The following is a 20584-nucleotide window of genomic DNA, read 5'->3' as shown; positions in this document are numbered from 1 at the left end:
TCTATTAATAATTAACTTTAGCAAGATGAGGAACTGCTAATTGACTCGTCACAGCGGAGGAAAATAAATTTGACTTATAAGCAGGGACGGGCAAGTTGTAATCATTGAAACTATAATTAGTATTACAATCAAAAGGATTATCTTAAATCAGGGATTTACTCCGTAAACACAGTTCAGCTCTTTTCTGTATGAGCAAAATTAAAGACATTAACCCCAGACAGTATTTAAATGTTCTGTTTCCTTTTTCCCTTTATTTATAAAAAAAGTAAATAAACATTCAGGATACAATTTAAGGAAACAAAATAGTTTTATTTAGTACTCAAAATTTTCAAGATAATAGTAACTTTAAAACGTAGCTTGCTGTTATTTTACCTGCTGAGGATTTTAAAGCCTAATACGCCGTCTGACATGTAGTACAAATATGTATCATCTAGTGTAAAATTAAAGTGTCCACTAAACAGCTACCATGTGACACAGTAAATGTGTTTTCAAACTTGAGGAGTACACTGTTTTTACTCCAACATGGCCTCGTTCCCCAGTCCAAATCCTTTAGGGCCGAAGTTTTTGGCGTAGCAAACTGATGAGAAAATTAGAAAACAATGGCGAGATAATAATGAATAACATTTTCTGATTTGATGTTCAAATCTGATGTGTGTGTGTTTTGTCTATACTTTGTGCTGGACTGCTGTTATGAGAAAACTTTGCTTTGAAAGTGCATTTATGCAGTATGAATGTGTGTACCTTTACAGTACAGCTCTCCATCCTTGTCTGTCACTGTGGTCGACTCCAGACTTTTACCACACAGGACGCAGCGGAAACAGGTTTTATGCCACGGCTTAACACAACACACAGAATTATTGATCGTAATAATACATAAACAAAAATAAAGTTAGGATATACGTAGCTTTTAAACAGGGCCTGGATCTGTTCTCTGCATTCGTGTTGTCAGTTAACTGTGTGTGTTTCCTGAAAGCTTACAGAAATACGGATGAAACAAAGCAGTACCACAAAAAACTGTGGAGGCAATGTAGCCAAAAGTTTAGGTAAGACATTACCACAGGACACACTCTTCATAAATTCAGCGTAACGCAGGGTGAGTAACTGATATGTCAAAGGTCCTTTGTGGGGTGAAGTATTCCTATTAATGGTCAGACAGATTTTTGTTGTTGTTTGTTTGTTTAGTTATTTTCTTGTTTGTCTGTGTGCAATTTTGGGGTCTGAATTTTTCTGCTCTTGTCTCTGTGTTAATGCAGCATCAGATTGCACACAACCATTTGACACTGCTATTTGGTCTTCCCTTGCTGGCAGCTAATAATCCCCGTGCTCCTCTTCCAGATCCCTCAGTGGTCCCTACCTGCCTCTCTGGCTGAGAGTCTTCACAGCTGCCTGCAATCAGCACTCAGCAGCCCCGTTCAGTCAGCTCAGCAGCCTCTGTGAGTGTGTAACCCTCCTCTCTGCTTCAGTCTCTGTTTGACTGGGCTGACTTCACCACAGAGTTCTGTCAAGTCCTTTTTTTCTTGGTTTTCCACAGTTTATAGAGTGTTATGCTCTATTTTTGTATGGCACTACTTGTTTGTCTTATTGACAGCAACAAAAAACAACCTTTTATAAAAGCGTCCTTTTTGAGAAGAGTGTAGAGCCACGAGGGCTGGGGCAACAGGAAAAAAGGTACAACCAACTTTACATTAAAAGCAGTGGTTCTTAAACCTTTTCTGCCATGCACCCCTTCAGAAGCCAAAACAAAGTTTAAACCCCCCAACCACATTTTTTTTTTTATCAAACATTGGCAATAACTGTTATTCGACTGTATATGAATTTTTTTGAGTTTTAGTGAAATCAAACTCTTTTCTCTCTTTGTGTATTTTCTCTACATGAATAATAATCATTCAGCCTTGCCACTTTATATTTTTCTGGTAATTCAGCACCCAAAAGTTTAAGAAGCACTGCATTGAAGAATGATGTATTTTAAATTGTGTGGAAATACCAAGTAAAGGAAACAAAATTTTAGTAAAAATCTAGAGATTTAAAAATGTTCTTACCTTCCCCGCTCCCATCACCTTCTCTGCTGCGTAGACGGCTTTGGAGCAGCGAGGACAGCGGTCTGAACATCCAAATTTCGGGGAAGATTTATGGGCAGGGGAGCCTGAAGGAGCGGGTCGTGGTGTAGAGCTAAAAAAAGAAAAGAAAAACGTTGAGTGTTGATATCGCTGGTCACACACTGTGAAAAGAAACTAATTGGTTTAACTTGAAAAGGCTAATTTACAGGCGGCCTTGAAATATTAAGTTGACTGAAATTTAGAAAACAAGTTGAGGTAATTTTGCAATGATTCAACTTGTCTTTATAAATTCAGTAAATTTAAAATCTAAGGCAACTTGGAAAGTAACTTTTTTAAGTTAAAACAAATAGTTTTTACAGTTTGTTTCTCTTACAGGTAGTAACTTTTTGTTGATTCTCTAAGACAGATTGATCTGTAAACAGTGAATTCGCTTTTATCTACTCAGTGTCTCTGAATATTGACAGTTCAGTTTTGTCCATGCCAATATTTCACTCATGTAGAGTGTATATCTTTAACCTTCCTGTGTCTTGCTTTTTTCTTTTAAATGTAGAAACTAGGAACTTTTTTCAAGTTAGACTTATTTCTGTAGCTGCATTTCAAAAGAAACATCATACTGAAGAAGAATAACTGTAGTCTGAATTGCAGCAATTAAAGGTTCAGTTCACCTAAATCACCAAACATGATGATGAATGGTAATTAAGGGCAGCTAGCAGAAAATTATCAAGTGCATATTAATAATCATCTGCACATGAAACATATCTATATGCAGAGTTCCCACACATTTTCATTGGCAAAATTTAAAAAGTTTTCCTTGACTTTTCAGGGACCTATCATAATAATAACAATAATAATAATGAAAAAAATGTCTTGCCACACTTGCCTGGCGTTTTTCAAACATATCTGATTCAAACATGATTTCAGCTTACTGTCATACATGAAGGGAGGGACAGACCATGGGGAGAAAATGAGGAAACATACATGACTGAAAACAAAACATCACCCGTCGACACACATTAGAGCAACATTGCGGCGACGGCTACAAAAAGTAAATTCACTTATGTTACATTATCTGGAAGGTTATCCATGGAGGATTACTGTACAATGTAATGACACGCCACAAAACTCCATGACTTTTCCAAAACTTTCAATGATTGTGACTAATGGCACAACTTTTCCAGGCCTGGAAAATGTGATTATGAAATTCCATGACTTTTCCAGGGTTTCCTTGACAGTGGGAACCCTGTATATGGCTCAGTATCACTAAGATTAAGTGAACTGTTAAACATGTGATTTGGGTGGAATGTCCCTTTAATGAAAACCCAGACTTGTGTCTAACTGCAGCGTCAGCACGTACTCGTGGGTCTGCAGGCCCACTTGTCCACGTCGAGGAGGATCAGAGCTCAGAGCTCCAGCTCCTTGCCCGTATCCGTAGCCTTTTGGCCCGTACTTCTTGCCATAGCAGGATTTGCAGTAAATCTCCGACTCGTGCGCTGCAACCGTGGTGCTGTCAAGCGCTTTTCTGCAGCTCACTGTGTGAAAGAAACACAAATATTTTACACATTTCAACCAGTTGTTTTCTGACTGTGATGTGGTTTTTAGCTGGTCCGGACTGGGGATTATCATGGGGGAGTAATGGAGGTCAAATAAAGCTCCCACCTAGCTGGTTTTATCAGTCAACAGTGGTGTTGATGTCTTGTTTCTATTTGTAGGGAGATAGGAGTGTGTGAGGTGAATGTTGGAGAAAGGATGAACACTTAGCAGATGGGTGAGCTAATCACAGAGGCCTCTCAGAGCTCCCACTGGAACAATTCAGCCATCACACAGACCGACATCCAACCAGCTGCTGAGTGTTTGTGTTTGTATAAAGAACAGGAGACTTATATGAAATGTCACTGGATTAGACCTCTGAGGCTAAACTTTGGCTGTATCTCAACAGGACAAATTCATGTCAGGACACCCGAAGAATCAGATGGAGAGGAGGAGAAACTCGGACAGGCAGAGAACTGCATTTATCCACCAGGACACATTACATGAGAAAATGTGAGTGATTACTGAGAGAACGTAGTCACTGCTGACTGAATGTGAAAGGACAAGAGCAGCAGGAAGAGGATGAAGAGTAGGAGGCATAGAAGTGATAAAATTTCAAACAATTTTGAAGAAAAAGAGGAAATAAAAAAGGGAGAAAGAAGCAAGAAAGACAAGAAGAATGCAAGAAAAGAGAAATTAAAACAAAGAATAAAAAATGAAGGAAGGAGAGATAAAGAAAGTAAAGATGCAATAAAGAAAAATAAGAAAATGGCAGAAAAGAAACAAGGAGGAAACGATGGAAGGAAGTGAGAAAAAGTGACTCAAAAGCAGGCGAGTAAAAGAGAAAATGTATTTAAATAAAAGAAAAGATAAAGAAGAAAAAGCAAAATAAAAAAAGAGACAAGCAAGAAAACAGAAAAAAGGAGAAAAAAGGAAAAAAGACATAAACTGAATAAATTAAAGGGAAATAATAATAAAAATGTAGTAAATAAAACAAAATCACAAAAAATACTGAGACCACAAAAGACGAAGCGAATACAGACGGATGCTCTTGTGCTGTGTGTCGCTTTTCTGTCAGTTCAGAGGCATAAACGCCACCCAAAGATGTCAACAAGGCAGCTGATAAGACGGTGCCGGGGGACAGTGGTTAACAGCTCTTTAATCTGCTGATCCACCATGACAGTGTGACACCACTGGACCAGTAAAGAGAAGAAAGGACCCGTTTGCTCACTGCAGATGAAGCAGGTCTTATGGAAGCTCCTCCCGTTACACTGGATCTCCTCTGCATGGTACGCCGTCTTGTCACAGGCCGCACACTTGACACCTCCTCCCCAGTTTGGCATCTTAGAGAAACAAACAAAAAAAAGTGCAATTGATAACTTATTATAATTTGAATCAATCTATTGGTTTCTGACGTCAGAAAATTACATCTGAATAGTTTGACAGAATCTTGTGTAGGTCTGCAACAGTTATTTTTTATGATTACTCTCCAGATAATTTCTTCTGTTGAGCTACTTGATGAATGTGCAAATATGCCTATAGTTATTTCCCAGAATGCAATTCTTTCTTCTGACCAACAGGCCAAAATTCAAAGATATTCAGTTGACTAAAAAAAAGCTATTTTTCACATTTGAGGAGCTGGAATCGGAGAGTTTGGCTCTATGATACACGCTTGAAATATCATTCATCAAATCTGTTATTAAAGTTGTTGATTTTCTGTTGATTGACAATTTATTTAATCTACTAAATACTTCAGCTCCAGTCAAATGTAATATCTAATACGAATTTCTGATCTTATTATTTCAAATGAAGATGAAAAACATTAAAAAAGATACACAACCCAGCTTCTAATGAAATGTGTGCTTGACTAAAGAAACATCTTGAGTAGAAATTTATACATTCACACATGTAGCTCCCACTGGAAGGATTTTTTTGCTGTGTAACATCTTGATCAACCACAGAAAGTCGGCATATTATATCTTAAATTGAAATGAGGATGAGCCAGGACCTCTAACACGTTTTATTTTACATTTGATGTATAATAATTTCATCAAATAATTATTTCAGCATTGCAAATATCTGCACCAGCAGATTTGTGGTCCAAACATTCAGTCATCCGGTGCTCAGATTCCTTTCATGTTCTAGCCAAAATAATCTGAGGTGATGCTGTTAAATGTGACTTACATAACCATATTTAATACAGGAGTGTGAGTTTAAAATCAATATAAATAGCCTCATGAAAATGAAGGGGTCAATAAATAAATCCTAAAAACCTAATCATACCTCTTTATTTTCTTTTGCAGCCCAAACACTCAAACCACTTAATCCTCAGACAGCATTACTCGTATTTTCTCATCAGTTGGACTGATGGTTTCTGTCTCATTTTGACTCATCAGATTTGACTCATGACGACAGTCTGGAGAGGTGGCGGTGCGGCCCCGCCTGGCCTTCAGTCTGATATTCCTGCTCATATCAGAGGCTGCCCTTCACCTCACAGGACTGGTATGTGATATTCTAGGATCAGAGGCTTTACTGAGACGCCAGACAGACAAAAGGCAAGCTGCCTCTCCATCAAACACTACTAGAAATGTCTGATTTTACTTAAGACAAATGTGAAATCTCACTTTGAATCAACTTCTGAGGTTTAGGGCCAAGTCAAAAAGAAAAAAAGTCTAAAAAAGTAAATCTAATTCCCTCTAATATAAAAAGCCTGATCATAAATCACCCCTTTGTTCTAAAATACCACTCCACCACAAACAGAAAGCTTCACTATAACTAAGATAACTAAGATGTGTCCTTACCTTGAATCACAGCCTCAGTGCTCCAGTCCTAACGTGTCGGTGAACGCTCCCCGCTCAGCTTAAATACCGTCCATCTCACCATCACCACAGTCCACCGGCGACGCTCCAATGAAACTATCCTCCTAAAATAACTTGTGACACAGCAGAGCCCTCTGACCCTTCATCACAGGCTGACAGAGGCCTGAACATCAGCCACAAACATTTGTTCTGGACACAGACGGACACAGGAAACTGTAACCATCACAGACTCTGACTGACAGCTGCGCACACAGAGCCAGCCGCACGGTATGTTATAGGATTATGAGCAGAAATGATGGGAACTCAAAGCACGGAGCTGACAACTGCACATCTGATTATGAGCTCATTGTTGAGTTTCACTAGTGAGTCAGTGATGCAGTAGTCGTATGTAAAAACCAGCTGCGGAGGTCAAAAACAAACGTCATGAGAGCGGTGAGAGTGAAGCAGAAGAGTTAAATTGCTGCTGGACAGCTGAACAATGAGCTGGACTGTAAAGCTGAGAGGAGCTGCAGATTCAGCGAATAATTCCCTGCAGGTTCATCACTTAGTGACCGCTCTCACAACGTCATTCAGGGTCCCCACAAAAAACATTTAAAAAAACATTTTCAAATGTTCTATAACATTTTACCCATTTCCATGACTTTATTTAACCCTTAGGGACTGTTTGGCGCATTTTACGCTCTTTTCATTCTTCTTTTTTTTTAAATAATTTTGGCTGTGTTCATACATATGGCATAAAATATCACAAGACTGTGTATTTTTGTTTAATACAGGAATTTTCAGCTCAGTTCCTACAATAAGTCTAAAATATACTGTATAAACAAAATGGTTACATTAACGTTGTCAGAGGATCATGACACACACTCACCCTTTGAATCATGGCTATGGGACTAAAATGATTATTTGACAAAAACTTCAGTTTTGATATTTAATCTTAAAGTCATATATGAAAAAAAGTCAATATTTTTGCTTATCCCTGTATACCATAATATGACAATGACCTTGTTTTCTCTGTAAATAGAGAATCTTTGGGTTTTGAAATGTTGGCTTGTCAAAACAAGCTATTTGAAAATGTCACCTTGAGCACTGAGAGTTTGGGATGAGCATTTTCTGATTTTATAGAGCGCCCCAGAAATTAGCTGCAAAATCCAGAAATTAGCATTTTAGCACCTCTGGTTCCCTCATCTTGAAGTCACTGGGTTTTTTTTAGATGTTTTTTTTTTAATGTCTTTTTACAGGCGGTTGATAATTGTTGTGGTGGTGTCGTTAAGCCACACAACTGTAGTGGAGTTAATTTATCACCTAACGTTAGCTTTTTCCTTTTGATACAATTGCATTTACATTTCAAAAATAATAAAAGTGGTGTTCATTTGTGAAGATTATCTTGCCGAAACCACAAGTATCAAACATTTGTTTGGCACAGAGTTTAAAATCTGTAATAATCCAAAATCATGGAAAAATCCCATAGGCTTTTTGATGATGGAAACTTCAGTCTACAAAAAAATATCATTACTATAGACTAAATGATTGATAGTGAAAAGTTCAAATAAAACTATAATGAAAATATTTGTTGGTAGCTGCTCTACATGTTTGTACTAATTCCAATATTTGCGAAGATTTGTCACAAAACTGATTTTCACAAACATGATTTTCACAGAAAAAACTGTATTCAAATTCAGTTGGCATTTTGCATTTAGCAGGACATCAGGAACATTCCCTTATAAATTAAACTTTTTAAAATGTGTGATTAGTCTTAGAGTCCAAAATATTCACATATTCTGAACAAATCCATTTTTAACAGGGGTAACATGTACACATGTGCAAAAATCTTCTCATTGGGTTTAACTTAAAACTAAATAATCAATCAACAATGTTTCCAATCAAACTTTTCTTTCAGTCAAAAATGTCTGACTTAAGTGTGTTGCTTTTTTTTTTTTTTTTTACTACTCTTGGTAATCTGAAGAAAGGAAATTGATGTTCACACCACCTGCATTAGCAGAAATTACTAAAATAAACAAAGAAAATTAAGAAAATTAATCCATTAAATTATGCACACAATCGTGTTCATGAGTTTAGGTCACAGCCGAAATCTCGAAATCTGCATGGCAGCTACCTGTAGAGCTGGCTGGACGAAGGCAGTGACGCAGTGATGAAATGTTCAGAGGTAATGAAAACTGTAAAATGCTAAACAGACTGGAAATAAAAAAACACAAACCCACCCACAACACGTACAAACACCCACACACACATAAATGTACACAGTCATAACTGGGATTCTCTGGATTTCAGGACTCCTCGGTGGCGACGTCCAGCTTCCTCTGAGGGATGTAAACAGTTTTGGTGCCCAGTGGTCCACTGGTGGTTACCATGGCAGCCAGAGGGGAGAGGGGGACTGGTGTGTGGAAGAAGCTGTGCTGGGGGAGCCCGGTCCCTTTGGGGGTGGTCATCAGAGGCTGAAAGACGGACGATATTCGGTTAGTTTTTAATCTTAAACAGCGTTTCTACAGGTGTAAGACACTTTTATTTAATGATTTTTTAAAGACATTTTTTAAGAAGATAATTATAAGAAAATTCAAGACTGATTATTGGACTAATCGTGTTTCTTTTTCTAGCTTTGCAGGTATTTTGCCAATATAAAGTAAAAATGCGGTGTTAGGTTTGGTGATAGGTATAAAGATCTGAAACACTGGAAATGTGGACTTTGATGCAGAAAAGCTAGAATCACTTTAACAAAAAGAAACAGTTACGACCTCATAAATTCAAATTTGAGACCATTTAATACATTTTAAGGCCAAATATTTATTAAATTGAATTTGAGAAATTTTAGGATCTTTTTAAGACCTGCAGACGTTGATATTATCACATTGATGTTTAATGTAAATTAGTATTCCTGTAAATTATAAATGTTTCATGAAGTTGCAGGACTTGGGAGGGACATAAGAAAGAATAGCTGAAATGCGCAGCAGAGGCTGCACTGATGTTACAATGACACAAAGTGAAATGACTGATTTCCTCAGTTAAAGCAGCAAAGTTTTCTTTACCTGCTGCACACTGATCAGGGTCATTGGCTGCCCTGACACCGTCTGGTGGAGAGGCACAGGGGACACTGGTTTGATGAAAACCATGCCTCTCTGCTGCAGGGTCAGCGGGCTGGGCAGGGTGTTGGCGCACTCCGGAGTCTGGGGGGCAGCGAATCCGTTTCCTGGGCTGGAGCCTGAGATCAGACCCAGGTTCTGCAGGGTGAAGTTGAGGATGGCGGGACTGGGGCTGTGGAGCCGGTGGGCGTGCTGGGCGGTGTGTGGTGAGGCGGCGGCAGCAGATGCAGCGACGGCGGGTTTGTGAATACGAAGGCTGGTGGGTGTAATCTCCTGGGCCAGGTCGGGTCTGGAGCCTGATGATGATGATGAAATAAAGCAGGTAAAACTAGTGAGTAGACCTTTATGATAATCTGCATTTGTTAGTGAATTAATTTTGAACAAAGAAATAAAGAGAAAGACACTTTTTAACATAATCAAAAAGCAAAAGTCCTAAAATGAAAGAGAATAATCATAGTACACACTCGAAAAATAAGTTTATTTGAAAAATTAAGTCTTGATGATCAATTAATAGTTTAAGCCATTTACCAAGCAAACATGCCAAACAATCTACGGTTACAGCTTATCAAATGTAAGAATTTACAAAATGTTTCTACTTTTATTGAAAATGTGTTTTTTGGGCCACTAGTTTTGTGACAACGCCACTATTGTGAAGGGAGAAACGTGCGTTTTATTTTTATAGGGTTCTATAGTAAGATAACATTAAAAAAGCTCCTGGTATCTCTCATCCTGCTCTAACTTGTTGCCATCAACTCTGTTCAGGTGTGCTGCTCCACTCAGGTGAAGGGGGCGTGGCCTTAGGGAACAAAGGAGGAGGGAATTGTTTGGGGGTTTTCGATTTTGTTTGCAGAAGAGGAATCAGAGGATAGAGGTGGAAGCTGGGCAACCTGCCACAGAAAAAGACGTCGACTGACTCTTTAATGGTGATACATCCACCAACTGGAGGCAGAAATAAAACCTGTGTGCGTGGAGGCCACGAAGACTGAGTGAGCCATCAAGGAAAGGCCGGATCGCCTCCTGATTCTACCCCGGTGAGCTATTTTTATTTTTGTGCAATGCATTGCTTTTTCCTGGTTTTTATTTTTCACATTTTGGAGGGAGAACATTTGGCATTTCTTTCATTTTATTATATATTTTTCTTGGATTACTTTCATGAAGGAAGACTGTTTTGAGTTGGACAAAAAGGACAGTTATTACATTGGACATTCCTCATGTTACCTTTTTTTACCTGTGCATTTACTTAATTTGAGGGTTATTACATGAATAAATTACGTTAAAGCTTTATTTAAGTTTCCCCTTAGTACTTTCTTTTGCTGGTGTCAGTGGGAAATTAAAAGGCAGCTCCATTATTTTGCTTTCCTTCCTTTAACTGGGTCAAATTAAACACAGTAATTTTTTCATTTAACTTTTAGCTATGGGCTTTAAAATTAGGCTGATTGTTATAGCTGGACAAATCAATTGATTGATCAACCGTAAAAGTAACGTTTTGTGACCTAGTTACCTGCAGTTGGTGTTTGGTAGATGTTGTAAGTTGGAGTTGAGGCCTTGTTGCTCTCTCTTCCTGAACCCTGAGTTTCCTTGTCGCTGACGAGGGACTGATGGGAGATTGGGATCAAATATCCAGCTGGTACCAAAGTCTGGAACAGGCAGAGAGACAAATGTCACACATAATGCTGAAAATTCACAAACACAACAAAAGGCATCAAAAGCCTCTCCGGTGTTAACTGTTTAGCACCGTGTTTGTGCATTTACCTCGGTGTGGAGCTGTCCCGGCGTGAGGGGGACGACTCGGACTGGTGTTAATCCCGCCTCGCTGTCAGAGTTCGCCGTCTTGTCCTCTTTGTCCAGGAGGGTCTCCAAGCTCTGCTCTAGTGCCGGATTGGCGACAGCAACACCGGGGGTGTTGACAAACTCGGGGTCCAGGTGGAGGGCGCGAGGCGAGGGTCGGTTTGAGAGCTGAGCGCCACGACGAGCTTTGAGACGCGCCTGCAGGATGTCGCACAGTTTTGGAGAGGTGTCCTACAAGAGAGGGAGGGAAATACTTTGTCAGAAGTTCATAGCAACATTAAGAGAATTTTTTTAATGTCATTTTGTATTTTTTGGGTTCCTGCAGTTTAAGGCAAATTAGATTGAAGAGTTTTTTTTAGATAAAAAAAACAAACAAACAAACAAACACCACTTTGACTTAAATTTAGGACCAATTACACAATTACCAAAACTGAAGGAAAAAAACATGAACCAAATAAATTCCTTAAGTATCTGGTAATGTATTTTAATAAAACATGTTACAGATTATTTTGAGATTTTACAATGCAACGTCAGAAAAAAAAACTTCCAAAAATCCCACCTCCCATGTCTCATCTTAAGGATCTGCGGGGATCTTGTAAAAATCTGTTTTACTGATTAAAAACCACATGCCCTTTGATGTTTTTATGGTAGAACTTAAAGAGGACTAGCCACTTGCAATTTTTCTTCAATGAGAATTTTATATAAATGTACCCCGCAGATGGAAATACTAAGATTGTGTGTTGTTTTTTCACCTTTAAAGGGTCCGTCTTCTTGGCTTTAGAGGGGCTGCTCTCTAATGCTGAATCTGAATAATGCCGCTTGAGCGTCAAAGGGCTGACGTCTGACGCCTTAAAGTTTGGCGGGTTCTTAGCTGCATACTGGCCCGTCGGGCTCTGTCCGCTCTTGTCCTCAAACGTCATAGAGCGCACGGCGAGGCTGGTCGGCTGCGGCCTGGCCAGAGGGTTCGGCTTCGGGGAAGACGGGCGTAAATACACGGCGTAGGGCCCGCTCCCCCGCTGCTGAGGTAACAGGACGGGGATCAGGGGTGAACACTGTGTGGGGATGTAGGTGACAGAGCCCGCGGACAGGGATGCCAGCGGCGCGTGAGGTGTGAGGTGGACAGTAGTGTTGACTCTGGTCTCCTGGGTGGGAGTTAGTAACGGCGCCTGAGGCGCTTCCTTTGAAACGGAGGCGGACGGCTCTTGCCTCACAGCAGCAGGCTTTGGATCCCCAGATCCGCTCCTGAAACAAAAAGCAGGACTCAGATTTAAAGATCTGCAATGAATTTGCCACACATTTTCATGGACAAAATTTTAAAACATTTTCCATGACTTTTCAAGGACCCACAATAAAATCAAGAAACGTACATGATGGCAAACGAAATGTTGACACACATTGGTGCATATTAGAGCTACGTTATGTAAACTAAGAGCTTACAGAAAATGAACAGTGGTTACTTTCTGTGGAAGGTTATCCAAAAAAGATTACTCAAACAATAATACCATGACTTTTCCAAAACTGAATTTTTCTTACTAATTCCACTTTTTATCATAAACCCGACTAGACTGAGCTCAACCTCGTAAAAAAGTGAGACCAAACTTACCCTGACTTCTGGTCAAGCTCAATCTTACAAATAGCAGCAAGTCGGGCCATTTTGCTCGGGAAGTCTGTGTTTAATGAGTCACCTGACGACAAAAAAGGAACAGACTGTGTCATAAACATGCGCCACAATAAATAATAAACCTTTTAGTGTAATAGTTTTCATTTTCCACACTCACTGGGGGTGCTCTTCACCGGACTGCTGGGGGCAGAATTGATCTTTCGACGGTCGTCCTGGATGCTCTTGGCCAGCTTGATGAGGGAGGGGTGCCGGGTGAAGCTGCGTTTGGCCCCGGGCGATGAAAAGAGGTTTTTGGCACAGTTGTTTACAGACGCACGGGATTCCAGTACACATTTCTTCTTGGGGAGGAATTCGGATGCGGCGCTCTCCAAGTCTGAAACAAGAGTTTAATGTTTAATCTGTGAAACTAGGAGATACTAATTTAAGGCTGAGTGTCCATACAATGTTTTTTTGGTGATGGCATGGTGCAGAGGACACCGGCACCTTTCTAAAATGATTTTCATCTAGAAGCACTCAGAGTAGCTGCACAAAAAAGTCAGGGTGCTCTAACAAAAAAACACTGAGTACGGTGTGTTTTCTCTTGGTGGCCGCACACACACACACACACACACACACACACACACACACACACACACACACACACACACACACACACACACACACACACACACAGACACACAGACACACACTCCTCACTGGGAACAAATGAAAAAGGGATGCTGGTGTTTAGAAAAGAACGCTGCATTGCTCTATCATACCATCAGCAGCTCTGGCAGTAATTGCTTTAGAAAAATTTAGATATTTCCGCTAGTTTGTACGTAAGCTATGAATATAAATGGGATGCTCGGCTCAAAATTCCCTGTAACTGTGGACCTAAATATAAATAAATCTGCGGATACCTTTGACTTGTGGGAATTCTTGGGGGCCGACCCATTCGAAGGCCGGTTTCCTCCCCCTCTCTTCTGTCACGAGGACTTTCTCGATGAGCTTCAGGCTCCGCAGCACATTGGCTATATCGTACAGCCGCCGCACTTTGGCTGCAGACACGTGAAACAAAAAGCAAGATTATCTACTGAACATAATCTGGGAAAATTCACACAACAGCACCTACATCTAACACTAGTGCATGTATCTGTGGGTGTGAGAATCGGTTAATTTTATTCATTGAATCAGATGCCAGCTTTTTCAAATCGCACACACACTGTGGGTACGGCAAGGATGGAAAAATAGAGTGCTGTAATTGTGCATGTATATGTAATAATACAGACTTTATTTTCTTGTGATCAAATTTTTTATTGCTTTTTCATTGCAGTATACAGATATATATCTTGTTTTTGTTTATACATTTAAATCATCAGTAAATAAATAAATCAGTTGTTAGTTATTGTGTTGACTCTTTCAAAAATATTTTGATAGCTTTACAGTGCAAGATGGTTTCACTGACACATTAAAAAGATAATGTATTCACTAAAATACTGTAGTCTTGAGATCAGTTTAAACTTTCAAACTTTATAACGTGTTCCTTTCATATATTAAAGTTACATCTAAAAACTGACACTTACACATTACATTTGACTAGAAAAAACCTCTTGAATGCGCTGGCAACTAAAAACTAATATTTAAAAAGTAAAAGTGTCGACAAAAAGAATCTAAAATTTTACACTAGCGTCATTTTACCAAAAATACTGACAAACACATGTCTGAAAGGCGCTGTACTCACTCTTAAACTTGTTCTTGTCCTGATCTGCGCCCTGGTCCTCTCCAATCAGGATCTTGGCAGCCACGTCCAGACTGACCACGCGAGGATTCGACACCAGGAAGAGCATGACAAACTTCTGGCTCATCACCCTCAGAGATTTGTCTTTTCGACTGTTAACAGAAGCTGGACGGGACGAAAAAGGTAAGCTAAAAATCAGCTACTGCTCCACAAAACTTTGACATTTGACTCGATCTTAAGACACTGTTTGGTGATTTAAATAATCTTGTGATGCAGAAAACTTAATTCAAAAACTATGAGTGAAGACTGCCCTAAAGACTCTAATCAAATCCATGTGTTCACGAGAATATTAACTGCCCTCTGGCTTCTCACCTGCTTTGAACTCGACTCCTGGAAGCTCCACAAAGAAAAGCTCCTTCTGTCCCTGCTCCCCGCTCTCAAGGTCCACCACCTCCTCGTTCTCCTTCTCCTCCCCGTCAAAGTCAAACTCCTTGTCCAGGAGACGCTGCCGGATGTTCAGCATCTGTTGGCCGTACCTGTGCTCCTCGCCCACCTGCTTCAAAATGGCCAGAGTCTGAGCCAGTTTGGTGCGGCCGTGCCACGTGTAGCGGTTCTTGGCGGAGCGGCTCACCATGTGCAGGCTCTCCAGCACGTTCATGATATCGTAGATGCGTCGCCGTTCGACATCTGTGCAGACAGATAAAAAAAAACCCACAAAGAAAAAGCCTCAAGTTAATAACTGAACTAGAATAGCAAATAATAAAGAAACTTATCATCATACAGAAATTCAAAATATTTGGAGAAATAAATGAACAAAATCAACTACTACTATGATTCGAATTTGTGAATTTGCCACAAATTCACAATTAAACCAGACATCAAATTTACGATCAGTGTGGAAAATACTTAAAAATCAGCCTTGAGGGGTGTTTCATTGTCTCAAATTCAAACTACTGATGAGTTTTAATATGATACCATGTGCTGAGTATCAGAATGTTACACAGTATTTGTGTTATTCCCGTTACTGTGGTTATTACAGTATCACTATAAAAATGATTTTCAATAAACAAAGTGGGAATTGGATCCTTTCATCACTAATTTAAACATTTAAAGTCATCATAAAGAATGTGGCGATGAAGACGTGGTTGTTTTTTAAGAGGCTACTTTATTACAGCTGTTCTTCTGTATTATTGGTGATTTTTTTGTATATATGTCATATTTAATACATTTTAATTTTGGCTGCTACTTCGGCCAAGTCTAAAGAGATTTTCAATTTAATGGGACTTTCTGGTAAAATAAAGTTTTAAATAAATAACAATCATTTATTTCTCCTAGATAGTTATTTGTAAAAAATGGACTCTGATTACTTGCAATGGCCATTATATAAAATGAAAGATGAAACAGAAAGACAATTTACAGATTCAAAGATAATGAAAGCAACCATCAGCTGCACTCCTAATAGATGGATATTAACAAGTATTTGATAGAGAAGACATACTGAGCTCCGTGGCTACATCATCCAGGCAGATGTCGTTGTTTAGGGCCGGGTTTGGGTAATCTGGGTAGCGAGCAAGGAATTTATGACAGAGCAAACCCAGACTCTTGTCTTTCCTGCTGATCATTTTCTCTGACTCTTCTCCATTTTCACTGTCCTGCAGGAAGATAACAAAAGATATGAAATGAATTCCTTTGAACATCTTAAGTCGTCAGAAAGAGTATTTAATGTGGTTATTAGAGGATTTTTTTAACCTGTGAGGGGTCAAGGCCGTCCCGCCCGTCGTTGTCCATGCACAGCTCCTTCTCTCGGTTCCTGATGTCAGGACTAGCAGCACTGATGAGCATTTTAAGGTTGGAAGTCGGTGTCCATGGATCAACAGATCCTGCTTCCCTTCCTTTTTTGGGAGTGGTGAGGGGACCCATGGTCGCCTGGTTCTCCACTAACACTGCACCAGATAACTTCTTTGGAGTATTTTCCGGAACCTGGGGTGCTACAAAGTCATCATCCTGATCAGCAAAAGGAGAAAACAAAAAAATAATAATTAAAATAAAAGCCCATTCATTCCGACAGAGGTATATTGGGATATCACCCCCCAAAAAAGCAGAGAAGTTACAGAAGCACTTATATTCCTTTGTACTTACTGACCTTTGAATTATAGTTTTGGGTCAGGTTTTGAGAGTCAGGCGCTGTACTTGACATTTTCCACCTTAGCATAAGAATTTAATAATTAATTATATTGGCTTAGGTACACAAAGCATTGATAAAGTAAAAGAATCAGTTCTGGCACAGTATTAAACAGTTCTAAAATCTTGTTATACCTTATTAAATATAGCAATATCTTATTAAACCATATTTATAAAAGGTTACTACCTTAGAGCTAGAACTAATCGAAAATTTTAATACAGACACTCAGACAAAAATCTATATATCTATATATATAATACTATTGTCAAAGAGCAGCAATTACATTTGTTCCAACTAACAAACTTTAAACTTGTCAAAAGACACTTTTCCTACCTTGTTATTGTGCTTTATCCGCAGTCTTATAAATCTACCATAAATCCATATATTTTTTATCTTATTTTGCTTTGAATTTTAGCATTACCGCTACGTTTTTTAAGTTATTACACATTTTCGGAGCGATATTCTTACCGCTTTTTCCCTGAAATAAAGTTTTCTGAAACCCACATTAGTAAAACAGCGTGACATATATTAGCTACACTGAGTGCGAATTGTTTGGTTAGATCATTGCACGTATTTCCTACTAAGATTGATCATAAAATCAGTTTAAATCTGATCAAAACAGCAGACTATATTGGCGGTAACTGAGTGACGTGAGTTCCAACGAATCGCCAGGGCCAACGGACGCGGTGGTACCGCCCTTTTTTGTTGGAGGCAGCCAATGGGAGCGCCGCGCGAGGCAACGTAAAGGAAGTGGAAACTCGCGTCCCGCGCAGGTAAACTGTTTTTTGAAATCCTTGGCGCGGAACATCTTTACGGTAACATCGGCGGCTCGCTTTAAACTTTGATACGTTTGTGGGAAAGGTTTGTATCATCTCTTAAAGGAGGACGTTTATTTTCTAAGTTGACGTTTTTTTTAAAAAAAAGGCGTAACGTTTCCGCCACGAAGATAATGTTTATGTCACGTAACGTTAAGCAGAGAGGAGCGCGCGCCGTCTGTTAAATCTGTGTATTGTTAACAAAACAGCAAAAACCGGATAATCTAGAAACTTCACGACGTTACATCAACGGTTTTTGTCATAAAAATACAGCAGCAACGTTAACTAACGTTACATTACAGGGTCAGCGAGCGAGGACGTTTTGTAACGAGGCGGTGGTAACCAGGCGACACCGAAACCAAAGCTTTAAAGCCATTATTGACACATTTTTAATCATTTTAAGATAAAAACCTCCACACGTGAGGTAGATATCACACACAGATACACGCAGACTTACCCAAATCCACGAAACAAGCCTCGTTTAAAGCAAAAGTCCCATCTTCACAGTCATACGTTGCGGATCCGTTTCTGCTATTTCCAAAAGAGTCCGAGCGCTAAAATCTGGATTTTAATACACGTTTCCACGCCAGAGGAAATATACAAAACACCCAAAGGAGAAATAGTACAAAATGTGCGCGGCTTTAAGTTTTCTTTTTTTCCCTCCCTTGCCACTGAGGAGTGGCCTCTTGGTCAACTTTACTACAGATGTGAAAAACTTTGCCCAATTGTGAGGGTGACCAGCAGCATTTGGCCCGCCCTACACGAGCATGCGCGCTCACGTCGAGAGCCCAGCACTGCAGGGAGGCGGGCCCAGAGCAGATACTGTAGCTTCATGTAGCAGATTGACATTGGTTATTTTAAGTAGAAACGAATATGATAACATAGTCTCTATAAGTGCTGCTCATGTGTGTAAATGTAATCCTTGTTTTGTAATCACCCATGATCTTGGTAGGGCTATGATATTCCTGCAGCATGGCTGGATCAACTTTTAAGAGGGACCTGAGCAAATATTTGTTATTAGGCCCCTACTGACCAACTACCACCCCCTTCCCCTGATCCAAAAGTTTCCATTGAGTGCCCTCGGCAACCTCCTGACTTGAATCAAACAGCTGTGTGCAGCATATAACAAAATATCATGTGTACCAACAGCATTAATAAGCACATAGGTTAGGTGGTTTGTGATAGCTGAGTTTAAACAGAAAATGCTCTGTACTTCCTCTAACTGCTTCTTTTTTGGTTGATTTTTTAAAATTTCCAGTCGAGATTTAATATTATGTGCACACGCCCTTGTTGCTACGTAACAAATAGGATGCTGGCCCTTCCAAATGTAACTGAGAACAATGCAGATTACACATGGAAGAGACCAACCAGTAGACACCTGGATTCATGTTTTTTTGTGTGGTAACTCAACACAATTTTGGAATATGTGAGCACAACGTATTCAAAAATAGTAAAAAGTCTTAAAACTTGATTTTTAAACAGAGACCCCCAACAGGATAGGGCCACAAGATATATGTAGGACTCCGCTTAGGTAATATTTTGTTTATGTGGAGGGATAGCTCTTTATTTCAAACAAATTAAATCAGAAAACAACAAAAAATAAAATAAAAATATCGGCAAAAAAAACCCCAACAGCATCAGATGTCCACTGTACATATTCAGTAAACAAACATAAATAATTAATGTCTGAGAATGTCCGTGAAAAATTACCAAGAAATAACTGAATTTGGGGTATTTTAGTACCCTGGGGTATGAGGCACCAGGAAAGTTGCCCATCTTTAGCAGGGAAAGAGATACACATTTGTTTGGGGTATTATTATTATTTTTGTCACAAAAGACTTTCCTAATTTGTATTTCTGAAATTGTTATAGGCAGGTCTGTGTGTCAGATTTACAGTCTTCTGGTGTATTTACACCAGGTTGCATTTAAGACATGTCCAAAGCTCAATAATGGTAGTTTGAGCTAAATTGGGAAAGTAAAACTGCCCATGTCATTTTAGAGTCCATAGTAGAGCTGCTTGAGAAAAAAAACCTGTTGCTCTTATTCAGCACTGATGCTAAACATGTGAGTGGAGGACAGCTGTGAGTTGTGCGTCACGTTTACATACACAACTGTGTGCTGTAACCAGATTACACTTAATGTAATATAAACTAAATTAACATAATTGTTTCATTAGAGTCTTTGCGTGTGTTGCGGTAGACAAGGGTTGGCATTATTTGATTATTGGGTAATTTCTGCAGTGATTGGCTGCTTACAGGAAACATTTTAGAATTAAACTGTAGGCCTATTTACAGGAAGAGGAGCAGCAGGAGGATGCAAACAAAAAGCATCTGTGGTAGCATGTTTAGGGGGCCAGGGGCCCAGCAGCTAATGTTGGCTTTGCTAATCTGTTTATTATTTTCCTGATTAATCCCAGAGCACAAAGTGGCATATTCACATACCTTGTTTTATCGGAACCACAGTCCAAAACCCAAATATAGGCCTATTTAGTTTATTATTATATATTAGCCTGCCAGTTCAGACAAAAAGAAAGGTATTACATCCTCACATTATAGAAGTTAGAACCAGACAATGTTTTGCATTTTTGGTTGAAACATGACTGAAATTGATTGTACTTTTTAAGAATCAGAATCAGAAATACTTTATTGATCCCTGGGAGGGAATTGTGGTTTGTAACAGTCGCTATGATGCCAGCATAAAGAATTATTGCAGCAAAAATAAGTACCAGCACAATTATATTAAAAATAGAAAAATATTGCATTGAAATACAGTAAGAGTAAACGATTGTATATAAATATTTAAATATCTGAAATAAAGTATGTATAGTAAGCTGAGTATGTAAGTGGGCAAAAAATATGAATGTAAGAAATACAGTAATATACAATTAGCACGAATGTGAGTATTTCAATTATTACTGTGCCTAGTGTGTAAAGTGTGTAGGATATAAAACTGTGCCGTCTGCT

The 20584-nt window shown here is 39.2% G+C and overlaps 2 protein-coding genes and 2 long non-coding RNA genes across 7 annotated transcripts; 2 read left to right on the top strand and 2 right to left on the bottom strand.

Annotated features, from left to right (window-relative positions):
• Nucleotides 1–288: 288 nt before the first annotated feature.
• csrp3 (cysteine and glycine-rich protein 3 (cardiac LIM protein)) lies at nucleotides 289–6657 on the bottom strand. The gene is made up of 6 exons (XM_042490842.2): nucleotides 6386–6657; nucleotides 4816–4927; nucleotides 3412–3586; nucleotides 2040–2169; nucleotides 742–835; nucleotides 289–577 (listed from the first exon to the last, which is right to left on the bottom strand). The coding sequence occupies exons 2-6, from the start codon at nucleotides 4925–4927 to the stop codon at nucleotides 513–515; spliced, it is 576 nt and encodes a 191-aa protein (XP_042346776.1). The 5' UTR covers nucleotides 6386–6657; the 3' UTR covers nucleotides 289–512.
• LOC148190353 (uncharacterized) lies at nucleotides 1531–4855 on the top strand. The gene is made up of 3 exons (XR_015775194.1): nucleotides 1531–1668; nucleotides 3767–3906; nucleotides 3994–4855. It is a non-coding gene; the product is annotated as an uncharacterized LOC148190353 (long non-coding RNA).
• A 1394-nt stretch (nucleotides 6658–8051) lies between the features above and the next one.
• e2f8 (E2F transcription factor 8) lies at nucleotides 8052–18346 on the bottom strand. 4 transcript variants are annotated; one of them, XM_042490815.2, is made up of 14 exons: nucleotides 18079–18346; nucleotides 16768–16828; nucleotides 16374–16628; nucleotides 16123–16276; nucleotides 14997–15311; nucleotides 14628–14789; nucleotides 13807–13944; nucleotides 13065–13280; nucleotides 12890–12971; nucleotides 12039–12528; nucleotides 11251–11517; nucleotides 11000–11135; nucleotides 9445–9794; nucleotides 8052–8856 (listed from the first exon to the last, which is right to left on the bottom strand). In XM_042490815.2, exons 2-14 carry the CDS (start codon nucleotides 16819–16821, stop codon nucleotides 8689–8691), a joined length of 2787 nt encoding a protein of 928 aa, XP_042346749.2. In that variant the 5' UTR covers nucleotides 16822–16828; nucleotides 18079–18346; the 3' UTR covers nucleotides 8052–8688. The 4 variants fall into 4 exon arrangements, with proteins under 4 accessions (XP_042346749.2, XP_042346757.2, XP_042346765.2 ...); XM_042490823.2 differs by lacking the exon at nucleotides 18079–18346 and adding an exon at nucleotides 17140–17344; XM_042490831.2 differs by lacking the exon at nucleotides 16768–16828.
• On the top strand, nucleotides 9785–15068 carry LOC148190352 (uncharacterized). Its single transcript, XR_015775205.1, has 3 exons — nucleotides 9785–10529; nucleotides 14677–14807; nucleotides 14901–15068. It is a non-coding gene; the product is annotated as an uncharacterized LOC148190352 (long non-coding RNA).
• Nucleotides 18347–20584: the final 2238 nt, after the last annotated feature.

This window comes from Plectropomus leopardus, chromosome 1 (assembly GCF_026936395.1).
Source record: "Plectropomus leopardus strain MGB_pleo_1.0 chromosome 1, ASM2693639v1, whole genome shotgun sequence".
NCBI lineage: Eukaryota > Metazoa > Chordata > Actinopteri > Perciformes > Serranidae > Plectropomus > Plectropomus leopardus.
This window is presented reverse-complemented; position numbering and strand designations above follow the sequence as displayed.